We start from the raw sequence: 12222 nt of genomic DNA on the forward strand, positions 1-12222 counted from the left end.
CTTGTATATTCGAATAAATGGTTTTAACTATATGATACGACTTGGTCTTGCTATATAGACGACATTTTGGCATATGATGTGGCAATATTGGTTCCCTTTTGCAATTTGTGGAAGAGATAAATGAAGCAACTAAGACAATTAAATTCACTCCTACAATGAGTGAATCTTCAGTACAATTTCTGGATACTATGGTATACAAGGAAGGCATTCACTTAAAAACTGATTTATTCAGAAAATCGACAGATAGGAATATACCCCTACTTTAATAAACTCACTCCCTAGGAGCTACTGAGAGTGAAAATAATTGTTACGGATGAGACACTTTGTAGACAACGGCTTTCCGAAATGGTTGAGAGATTTACTTCAAGGGGGTTTTCTCCAACTTTGATCAGAAAGGAGATATAAAAAATAAATGACAATATTCACTAAGAATAACGGAAAAAAAGAGACTGAAAGATTATTTGTCTCTGAATATAACCCCTCTAGTAATGGTGTACAAAAATGAATTAGGAAACACTGGTCAAGCTTGCGGGATTGCCATCCTGGAGACAAATATTTTAAGTCTTTTCTTATGCCTTCTTACAAAAGGTCAAAAAGCGTTAGAGACTGACAAAGCTATATAGGAAGTGGGTGTTTCTCATGCTTAAGATACAGTATCTGCAACCCTTTTGATTAAGGGTTCCACATTCATGCACCCTAGAACAGGTAAAAAATACCATATTTTTTTTACATGTAATACTATGGCTAAATTACAAGTGGAGCTCAATTTTAATGTGCGCATGTAAGCGGGCAAATCAGATCTCTGGTTAATGAAAATAATGTCCTCCAAAATAAAGTGGACAGTTCATTTAGGAAAATAATAAAATATCAGCATCTTTATTTATTTAAAAAAAAAAAAAAAACTGCAGGAAGCTGTTATAAGGGGTTAAAGTGAGGGGATGTGGGGTGTTAGAAAAAAAAGTGCCTTTACTATGCTGTCTATGGGGACTGTGTTATCACTGTAAATATATATGTATATGCTTATATACATATATATGTGTATATACACATATAAACACAAATATATATGTATATATACATATATATTTTAAATATGCTGCCCAATGAAGCGTGCTTGCATTATTCTTTACTTGTAGTACTAACACACATTTGCGTGCGCCAGCATTACTGAGTGAAGCGCAAATATCGTGTTCGTGAAAGTGCAGTTTTGCGCTCCACTCGTAATCTGCCCTATGTTTGCAATCAGTGGGCAAGATTACAAGTAGCGTGTTATGAGTTTTCCGCGAGTGATTTGGTCTTTTCGCAATCAATTTTCACTGCGCAGATATTACAAGTCTGGAAAAATCGTGATTGCGCACACACAATCGCCTTTTACACAACAATCCTTTCCACGCTCGAAGAGCTGTAGTTAAGTTTTCTACAACATAACATTTTCACAAAACACTTCAAAAATACATTACAAAGTACAGTTACACTCATATTAACACTGCCTAATAAAAAATATTTTAAAAATAAATTGCACACAAAAGTTATAAGGGCGCATTGATAGGAGATCTTGGGTGTTATAAGAAAAGAAAAAAAAAAAAAAAGCAGACGAAGGGATTTTACATTGACATACATACACATAGATAGAGAAACATGGATTTATATGTATAGAGAAGAACTATGGAGATAATGAAAATATTTCATATTAGAATCTTATGCACATTAAACAATGTATCCGATGGATTTTCAGAGATGTTCACAAATAGATCTTCATATACATATCTTGCTATAAATAGATATATCTGTCCAAAAATCATCAGATATATAGAGAAATATTTATTTAGAATTAAATACAACATATTCCATAAAGAAAACATTCTTGCAATATGAAATATTCACATTTTCATGTACACTTTTCGAGGAGAATACGTCATGGGCTTTGCGCAACAGATTAAGGTTTTATTTTTTATTTATTTTTTCTATTTGTCTTCTCCATTGACATCTATGGGGGCAATACGTGAATGTGCATGCAATCTGGCTTTTTGGATTACGCGGGTTAACGCACACTCAAAATAAGTTATTTTCCAACTTGTAATAGCTTTTCAACCCCAAATGCAAAAAAAACATAACGTGCACTGTGTTTTCGCAATTGCGAAAAACAGATTTGCTGCGTGACTTGTAATCTTGCCCTATCTCATTAAATGTCCTTGTGGATTAATTTACATTGGAGAGACGACACAAAAAGTCAAAGATAGTATTGTACAACATAAATCAAACATAAGGTGCAGGGATTCTACAGCACCAGTGGGCAATCATGTTTTTGGCTATGGGTCACACGATAGCCCAGCAACAGTTTCAAATAATAGATCTTATCCCCATTAATCCCAAAACTTTGTACTTTTTATGCTTCAGCAATAAATGCTTTTATGAAACTATACTGGAGCGGTGCTGCTTCATTGGTCTGTGATATTAGTTGCGAGAGAGCACGGGATGGTGATACACAAGGATATATTTGCTGGAAAGATGGTTTCTCCATCCCTTAGTACATGGAACCCTTTGTGCGATATGTACATGAATTTCAACTATTCGAAAGGCATGAGCATTACTCAGATTAAAAAAGCAAAAGCAACCTGTGAACAAGAGACTGCAGAGAAGAAGCCTATGCACAAAAAAAACTGATTTATTCTGTCATTAGAATGAGGCTATGCATATATTTGTGATTAAAATGTGATGCAGCCTACATATCTCATTAAAATTATTTTATTGAAATGCTGACTTTGTCTGACAAGCCTATGAGATCTAAACTCTCACATACATCACTTAAAAAAAATCATAAATACTATAGATTTGTATAATCGACAAATGCATGATAAAAAGACAATGCAATAGCACTTAGTATGAACTTCAAATGAGTAGTAGATTTTTTTCTGACACATTTCAAAGTTATGTCTATTTCCACTCCTCCTGTATTATGTGACAGCCATCAGCCAATCACAAATGCATATACGTATATTCTGTCAACAATTTTTTGCACATGCTCAGTAGGAGCTGGTGACTCACAAAGTGTAAATATAAAAAGACTGTGCACATTTTGTTTATGGAAGTAAATTGGAAAATTGTTAAAAATTGCCTGCTCTATCTGAATCATGAAAGTTTAATTTTGACTTTTGTCCCTTTAAGGAAAATGTATGACTTATCAGGAAACCATTTCAGAAATTTGATGACCAAGTTCTCATAATTTATCCAAGGTACAAACTCATAATAATATGTAATTTATTTGTTTTAAATGTGTGTTTCTCTTCAGGCCTTTAACTAGAAGTTACCAGGATGTGGTTAGATCAGTTTTCATGGCCTCCGCTTCATCAGCTTCAGGCACCAGCAGAAAACAGACCATGAAAGATTTTCAAGAAGAGGTTTCCAACTTATATAGTAATATTCGATTGTTTGAAAAAGGAATCAAACTTTTTACTGGTAAGTAGGTTCTTTTCATTTGGATATCCTAATAGATAGAACTATATACAATGTCATTTTTTTTCTCTCCAGATGAAACACAAAGTAACCTTGCTAAACACTTGTTGAAGACGGTGTGCACAGATATAACTAATCTTATCTTTAATTTCCTGGCATCTGATTTTATGATGGCAGTGGAAGATTATACCACTATTACTAATGAGGTATGTGATTCTAGTCTAACCTGATTCCTGTAAAGTGTGTGTTAGTGATATGTTATAGAGAAAGCAACAGCTTATTTCTTTCATGTAATTAGCAAGAGTCCATGAGCTAGTGACGTATGGGATATACATTCCTACCAGGAGGGGCAAAGTTTCCCAAACCTTAAAATGCCTATAAATACACCCCTCACCACACCCACAATTCAGTTTTTACAAACTTTGCCTCCTATGGAGGTGGTGAAGTAAGTTTGTGCTAGATTCTACGTTGATATGCGCTCCGCAGCAGGTTGGAGCCCGGTTTTCCTCTCAGCGTGCAGTGAATGTCAGAGGGATGTGAGGAGAGTATTGCCTATTTGAATGCAATGATCTCCTTCTATGGGGTCTATTTCATAGGTTCTCTGTTATCGGTCGTAGAGATTCATCTCTTAACTCCCTTTTCAGATCGACGATATACTCTTATATATATACCATTACCTCTGCTGATTTTCGTTTCAGTACTGGTTTGGCTTTCTACAACATGTAGATGAGTGTCCTGGGGTAAGTAAGTAAGCTTATTTTCTGTGACACTCTAAGCTATGGTTAGGCACTTTTTTATAAAGTTCTAAATATATGTATTCAAACATTTATTTGCCTTGACTCAGGATGTTCAACATTCCTTATTTTCAGACAGTCAGTTTCATACTTGGGATAAATGCATTTGTTTCAATCATTTTTTCTTACCTTAAAAAATTTGACTTTTTCCCTGTGGGCTGTTAGGCTCGCGGGGGCAGAAAATGCTTCATTTTATTGCGTCATTCTTGGCGTGGACTTTTTTGGCGCAAATTTTTTTTTCTGTTTCCGGCGTCATACGTGTCGCCGGAAGTTGCGTCATTTTTTGACGTTTTTTTTGCGTCAAAAATGTCGGCGTTCCGGATGTGGCGTCATTTTTGGCGCCAAAAGCATTTAGGCGCCAAATAATGTGGGCGTCTTTTTTGGCGCTAAAAAATTTGGGCGTCATTTTTGTCTCCACATTATTTAAGTCTCATTATTTATTGCTTCTGGTTGCTAGAAGCTTGTTCACTGGCATTTTTTTCCCATTCCTGAAACTGTCATTTAAGGAATTTGATCAATTTTGCTTTATATGTTGTTTTTTCTTTTACATATTGCAAGATGTTCCACGTTGCAACTGAGTCAGAAGATACTTCAGGAAAATCGCTGCCCAGTGCTGGAGCTACCAAGCTAAGTGTATCTGCTATAAACTTTTGGTATCTGTTTCTCCAGCTGTTGTTTGTATTGCATGTCATGTCAAACTTATTAATGCAGATAAAATTTCCTTTAGTACTGTTACATTACCTGTTGCTGTTCCGTCAACATCTAATTTTCAGAGTGTTCCTGATAACATAAGAGATTTTATTTTTTAAATCCATTAAGAAGGCTATGTCTGTTATTTCTCCTTCTAGTATACATAAAAGTCTTTTAAAACTTCTCTTTTTTCAGATGAATTTTTAAATGAACATCATCATTCTGATACTGATAATGGTTCTTCTGGTTCAGAGGTTTCTGTCTCAGAGGTTGATGCTGATAAATCTTTGTATTTGTTCAAGATGGAATTTATTCGTTCTTTACTTAAAGAAGTATTAATTGCATTAGAAATAGAGGATTCTGGTCCTCTTGATACTAAATCTAAACGTTTAAATAAGGTTTTTAAATCTCCTGTAGTTATTCCAGAAGTGTTTTCTCTCCCTGATGCTATTTCTGAAGTAATTTTCAGGGAATGGAATAATTTGGGTAATTCATTTACTCCTTCTAAATGTTTAAGCAATTATATCCTGTGCCATCTGACAGATTAGAGTTTTGGGACAAAATCTCTAAGGTTAATGGGGCTGTCTCTACTCCTGCTAAACGTACTACTATTCCTATGGCAGATAGTACTTCATTTAAGGATCCTTTAGATAGGAAGATTGAATCCTTTCTAAGAAAAGCTTACTTATGTTCAGGTAATCTTCTTAGACCTGCTATATTTTTAGCGGATGTTGCTGCAGCTTCAACTTTTTGATTAGAAGCTTTAGCGCAACAAGTAACAGATCATAATTTTATAGCATTATTATTATTCTATAACATGCTAATAATTTTATTTGTGATGCCATCTTTTGATATCATTAGAGTTGATGTCAGGTATATGTCTCTAGCTATTTTAGCTAGAAAAGCTTTATGGCTTAAAACTTGGAATGCTGATATGTCTTCTAAGTCAACTTTGCTTTCCCTTTCTTTCCAGGGTAATAAATTATTCGATTTTCAGTTGGATTCTATTATCTCAACTGTTACTGGAGGGAAGGGAACTTTTTTACCAAAGGATAAAAAAATCTAAGGTAAATTTAGGTCTAATAATCATTTTCATTCCTTTCCTCACAACAAGGAACAAAAGCCTGATCCTTCATCCTCAGGAGCGGTATCAGTTTGGAAACCATTTCCAGTTTGGAATATATCCAAGCCTTATAGAAACCTGTAGCCAGCTCCTAAATACCCATGAAGGTGCGGCCCTCATTCCAGCTCAGCTGGTATGGGGCAGTTTACGTTTTCTTTTAAGGTACAGAATTGGCTTCAAGTTAAGGCCTCCTGCAAAGAGATTTTTTTCTTTCCCGTGTCCCAGTAAACACAGCAAAGGCTCAGCATTTCTGAAATGTGTTTCAGATCTAGAGTTGGCTGGAGTAATTATGCCAGTTCCAGTTCTGGAACAGGGGCTGGGATTTTATTCTATCTCTTCATTGTACCAAAGAAGGTCAATTCCTTCAGACCAGTTCCGGATCTATCTATATTGAATCGTTATGTAAGGATACCAACATTCAAGATGGTAACTGTAGGACTATCCTGCCTTTTGTTTAGCAAGGGCATTATATGTCTACTATAGATTTACAGGATGCATATCTGCATATTCCGATTCATCCAGATCACTTTTAGTTTCTGAGATTCTCTTTTTAGACAAGCATTACCAGTTTTGTGGCTCTACCGTTTGGCCTAGCGTCGGCTCCAAGAATTTTTTTCAAAGGTTCTCGGTGCCCTTCTGTCTGTAATCAGAGAACAGGGTTTTGGTATTTCCTTTTTTGGACGATATCTTGGTACTTGCTCAGTCTTCACATTTTCGCAGAATCTCATACGAATCGACTTGTGTTGTTTCTTCAAGATCATGGTTGGAGGATCAATTTACCAATCAGTTCATTGTTTCCTCAGACAAGGGTAACCTTTTTAGGTTTCCAGATAGATTCAGTGTCTATGACTCTGTCCTTGTCAGATAAGAGAAGTTTAACATTGATATCAGCTTGTCAAAACCTTCAGTCACAATCATTCCCTTTGGTAGCCTTATGCATGGGAAATTTTAGGTCTTAGGACTGCCGCATCGGATGCGATCTCCTTTGCTCGTTTTCACATGCGACCTCTTCAGCTCTGTATGCTGAACCAGTGGTGCAGGGATTACACAAAGATATCTCAATTAATAACTTTAAACCGATTATACGACACTCTCTGACATGGTGGACAGTTCACCATCGTTTAGTTCAGGGGGCTTCTTTGTTCTTCCGACCTGGACTATAATCTCAACAGATGCAAGTCTTACAGGTTGGGGAGCTGTGTGGGGGTCTCTGACGGCACAAGGGGTTTGGGAATCTCAGGAGGTGAGATTACCGATCAATATTTTTGAACTCCGTGCAATTTTCAGAGCTCTTCAGTCTTGGCCTCTTCTGAAGAGAGAGTTGTTCATTTGTTTTCAGATAGACAATGTCACAGCTGTGGCATACATCAATCATCAAGGAGGGACTCACAGTCCTCTGGCTATGAAAGAAGTATCTCGAATTTTGGTTTGGGCGGAATCCAGCTCCTGTCTAATCTCTGCGGTTCATATCCCAGGTATAGACAATTGGGAAGCGGATTATCTCAGTCGCCAAACGTTGCATCCGGGCGAATGGTCTCTTCACCCAGAGGTATTTCTTCAGATTGTTCAAATGTGGAAACTCCCAGAAATAGATCTGATGGCTTCTCATCTAAACAAGAAACTTCCCTGGTATCTGTCCAGATCCTGGGATCCTCGGGCGGGGGCAGTGGATGCATTATCACTTCCTTGGAAGTATCATCCTGCCTATATCTTTCCGCCTCTAGTTCTTCTTCCAAGAGTATTCTCCAAGATTCTAAGGAATGCTCGTTTGTCCTGCTGGTAGCTCCAGCATGGCCTCACAGGTTTTGGTATGCGGATCTTGTCCGGATGGCCTCTTGCCAGCTGTGGACTCTTCCGTTAAGACCAGACTTTCTGTCGCAAGGTCCTTTTTTTCCATCAGGATCTCAAATCCTTAAATTTTAAGGTATAGAGTTTGAACGCTTGATTCTTGGTCAAAGAAGGTTTCTCTGACTCTGTGTTTAATACTATGTGACAGGCTCGTAAATCTGTATCTAGTGAGATATATTATAGAGTCTGGAAGACTTATATTTCTTAGTGTCTTTCTCATCATTTTTTCTTGGCATTCTTTTTGAATACCAAGAATTTTTCAGTTTCTTCAGGATGGTTTAGATAAAGGTTTGTCCGCAAGTTCCTTGAAAGGACAAATCTCTGCTCTTTCTGTTCTTTTTTCACAGAAGGATTGCTAATCATCCTGATATTTCATTGTTTTGTACAAGCTTTGGTTCGTATAAAACCTGTCATTAAGTCAATTTCTCCTCCTTGGAGTTTGAATTTGGTTCTGGGGGCTTTTCAAGCTCCTCCTTTTGAACCCATGCATTCTTTTGTCGTTATATTACTTTCTTGGAAAATTTTGTTTCTTTTGGCCATCTCTTCTGCCAGAAGAGTCTCTGATTTATCTGCTCTTTCTTGTGAGTCTCCTTTTCTGATTTTTCATCAGGATGAGGCGGTGCTGCGAACTTCTTTTGAATTTTTTACCTAAGGTTGTGAATTCTAAAAGCCTTAGTAGAGAAATTGTGGTTCCTTCATTATGTCCTAATCCTATGAATTCTAGGAGAAATCATTGCATTCTTTGGATGCTGTTAGAGCTTTGTATTATTTGTCATCTTTTCCGGTTCTAGAAAAGGCCAGAAAGCTTCTGCCATTTCTTTGGCATCTTGGTTGAAATCTTTAATTCATCATGCTTATGTCGAGTCGGGTAAAACTCCGCCTCTAAGGATTACAGTTCATTCTACTAGGTCAGTTTCTACTTCCTGGGCGTTTAGGAATGAAGCTTCGATTGATCAGATTTGCAAAGCAGCAACTTGGTCCTCTTTGCATACTTTTTCTAAATTCTACCATTTTGATGTGTTTTCTTCTTCTGAAGCAGTTTTTGGTAGAAAAGTACTTCTGGCAGTGGTTTCAGTTTGAATCTTCTGCTTATGTTTTTCATTAAACTTTATTTTGGGTGTGGATTATTTTCAGCAGGAATTGGCTGTCTTTATTTTATCCCTCCCTCTCTAGTGACTCTTGTGTGGAAAGATCCACATCTTGGGTAGTCATTATCCCATACGTCACTAGCTCATGGACTCTTGCTAATTACATGAAAGAAAACATAATTTATGTAAGAACTTACCTGATAAATTCATTTCTTTCATATTAGCAAGAGTCCATGAGGCCCGCCCTTTTTTGTGGTGGTTATGATTTTTTTGTATAAAGCACAATTATTCCAATTCCTTATTTTATATGCTTTCGCACTTTTTTCTTATCACCCCACTTCTTGGCTATTCGTTAAACTGAATTGTGGGTGTGGTGAGGGGTGTATTTATAGGCATTTTAAGGTTTGGGAAACTTTGCCCCTCCTGGTAGGAATGTATATCCCATACGTCACTAGCTCATGGACTCTTGCTAATATGAAAGAAATGAATTTATCAGGTAAGTTCTTACATAAATTATGTTTTTGCAGCAGTATGATAAATTGTATCATTGTTGCATTAAAGGGATATAAAACCCTGGCAGCCTGTCTGCCAATAACAAATAATTTTTATTTATGGTTTCATTTTATATTGAATTTTTTATTTCTGTAGTGTATGGCCCCATCTCTCCTTCCCCCTTCCTAATCATATTTCCATAGTGTAAGGAGCCCATCCCTCCCCCTCCTCCGCTCAGCCGCCCACCACTCCCACTCGGCACCAATAGATGAGCGTTATAGAGCAGTGTTACTCTCAGTAACGATCAGCGATCTAGCTTAATATGGTAAAGGAGCATGATAAGTGCTCCCTTAGCATATGAGGGTGCCTCCTGTCCCCAGCTGCAGTTTCCGCTGTCTACGTTGACTTTGTCAACACAGTACACTGGGCAAAGTCTACGTTAAATTGGGGCAAGGGGTTAAGCATTATTGCACTGAAACTTTAAAATATTCATAATACGTATCCATTATTGGTGTTATATCCATTCAAAAATACACAAACTGCAAAAGTGTTATGGTGGGGATGTATGTAGCACTGAAAAAAACTCTACTTTTATTATGTTCTTATACACAGTGCTTAAATAACAATGTGTAACCTTGAACCTTTACATTACAGTGTTGTAATGGAAGTCTGGGTTCAGACAATGCTTCATAATTTTGTTTCTGTGCACACATACATACACTGGGGGGAAAAATGTATGCTTACTTAATAAATTAAATTTATTTCATGGTGGGGAGAATCCACGAGCCATTACCTGTGGGATTCAACTCCTGGCAAAGCTACCCAAACATCCCTCTCACCTTTCTGATATCCCAGTCTAAGGTATAGCCAAGAAAGAATAGGTGGAGAAATAGGAAAGGACAAAGCAGGGTAAATGAGGTGCATAAAATAAGATAAAATGGCGGGTCTTATGGCCTCTCACCACTGTGAAAGAAATTAGATTATCAGGTAAGCATAAACTTTGTTTTCTTTCATAAGGTTGTGAGAGTCCACAAGCCATTATCTGTGTGATCTAATACCCAAGCTATTAAGTCTGCAACTAATTGGGTGGGAAAAACTTTAAGGTAGGCACCTATTTACCATCCACTAAAGCATGTAGGACTTCCCTGCTCAAAAACCTCTCATAAGAGGCAAACAGACCTCAAAATGGTAAACTTAAGTAAAAACGTGTAAAACAAGACCCAGTTTCTGCCTTGCAAAACTCTTAAGTAAAATAGTTTTGCATGGCCTCATTCTTAAAGGTCCAAGAGGTGGAAACTGATCTAATAGAAGGGGCTGTAATGTATGTTGGGAGAGATTCTCCTGCCTTTAAAGGGCCATAATACCCAAATGTTTAAACACTTGAAAGTGATGCAGCATAGCTGTAAAAAGCTGACTAGAAAAATATCATCTGAACATCTCTATGTAAAAAAGAAAGATATTTTACCTCAAAAGTTTCTCAGTAGCCACATCCCATTGTAAAGGACTTCTAAGCAACAAATCAGTATGTCTGTCCCGGGACAGCGGAAGGAGAAAGCATTCGTGCACACTCATCTTATTTCCCTATTCAGTGTAAGGAAGTTTAAAATGAAATCTCAGAGTTAAATGAAATCTCATGAGATCACAGTAAAAGAGTTCATGACCTCAGCACTGCTGATGCTGATTGGCTGCTGTTCATTTCTTCATTTTTTTTTAACCTGCAGCTAAGCAGCAGCTGAGTATAACTTTTTACTTAGAACTTACTCTGCTGAGCTGAGGAGATTGTGAGGTAAAATATCTTTTTACATAGAGATGCTCAGGTGATATTTTTACAGTTATACTGCATCAGTTTCAAGTGATTTAGCATATGAGTATTATGTCCCTTTAAGTAAGTCTTAGAAATCAACTGTTCTAACTAGGGATGATAATAAAGTTGCAGTACTCAGTAAGCTGATTATGTTAGTAATCACAAGTACTGATACTAACCTAATCATCTTACTGAGTACTGCAACTTGTTATTACCCTGAAGTCTCTATACAAAGTATTGTGCTAATCACAAGTACTGATACTAACCTAATTAGCTGAGTACTGCAACTTATTACCCTAATGTGTCTATATAAAGTATTGTGCTATTAACAAGAACTGCCTTAGTTCTGATAAAGGTACATAGCTCATTATTTGGTCCCTGCCTATAATTTGTATTATAGGGAGAGAGAGAGACATCAATGGGGAGGGAGGGAGAGAGACTACTATGGGGAGGGAGGAAGAAAGAGACAGCTATGGGGAGGAAGGAAGAAAGAGACAGCTAAAAGTACCATTAAACTCAGCATTTCAACAACACATAAAATGTTTCATTATTGAAAATGAATCATTATTGCATGCAATACACATTCATTATCCATTTTGCTGTAAAATCTGAGTATTTTACTTGTATAATTTTCTCTCAGGGAGATTTAGGCTAAAGGGAAATGTGCAATTCAATTTGAAATAGAAGCATTTTTTTTCAATATTCTTCCATTAGCTAAAATGCTTCTAGTAAACATTATTACTGTTTTTCTGCAGGATACGCACATATGCTGTGAGGGCCTTGTGCGCCGGTATTCAAACAACACATCTTCTCAGAGGGTCAGCAGTAGCTTGTATGATACAAATGATGTCTTCAGAAGCAATACACAACACTGCCAGTTCCCTGAGCATGCATGGTGTTTCAATACTGGTGCACGACCCTCACAGGATC

The 12222-nt window shown here is 37.0% G+C and overlaps 1 protein-coding gene across 1 annotated transcript in view; it reads left to right on the plus strand.

Moving 5' to 3' along the window:
• The window catches only part of UFL1 (UFM1 specific ligase 1), a 226186-nt gene that overhangs the window by 191026 nt on the left and 22938 nt on the right, over positions 1-12222 (plus strand). Inside the window, exons 14-15 of the mRNA XM_053710557.1 lie at positions 3290-3456; positions 3529-3659. Of these exons, the coding sequence (XP_053566532.1) occupies positions 3290-3456; positions 3529-3659 (298 nt within the window). The remainder of the gene's footprint in view (positions 1-3289; positions 3457-3528; positions 3660-12222) is intronic.

This window comes from Bombina bombina, chromosome 4, assembly GCF_027579735.1.
Source record: "Bombina bombina isolate aBomBom1 chromosome 4, aBomBom1.pri, whole genome shotgun sequence".
Taxonomy (NCBI): Eukaryota; Metazoa; Chordata; class Amphibia; order Anura; family Bombinatoridae; genus Bombina; species Bombina bombina.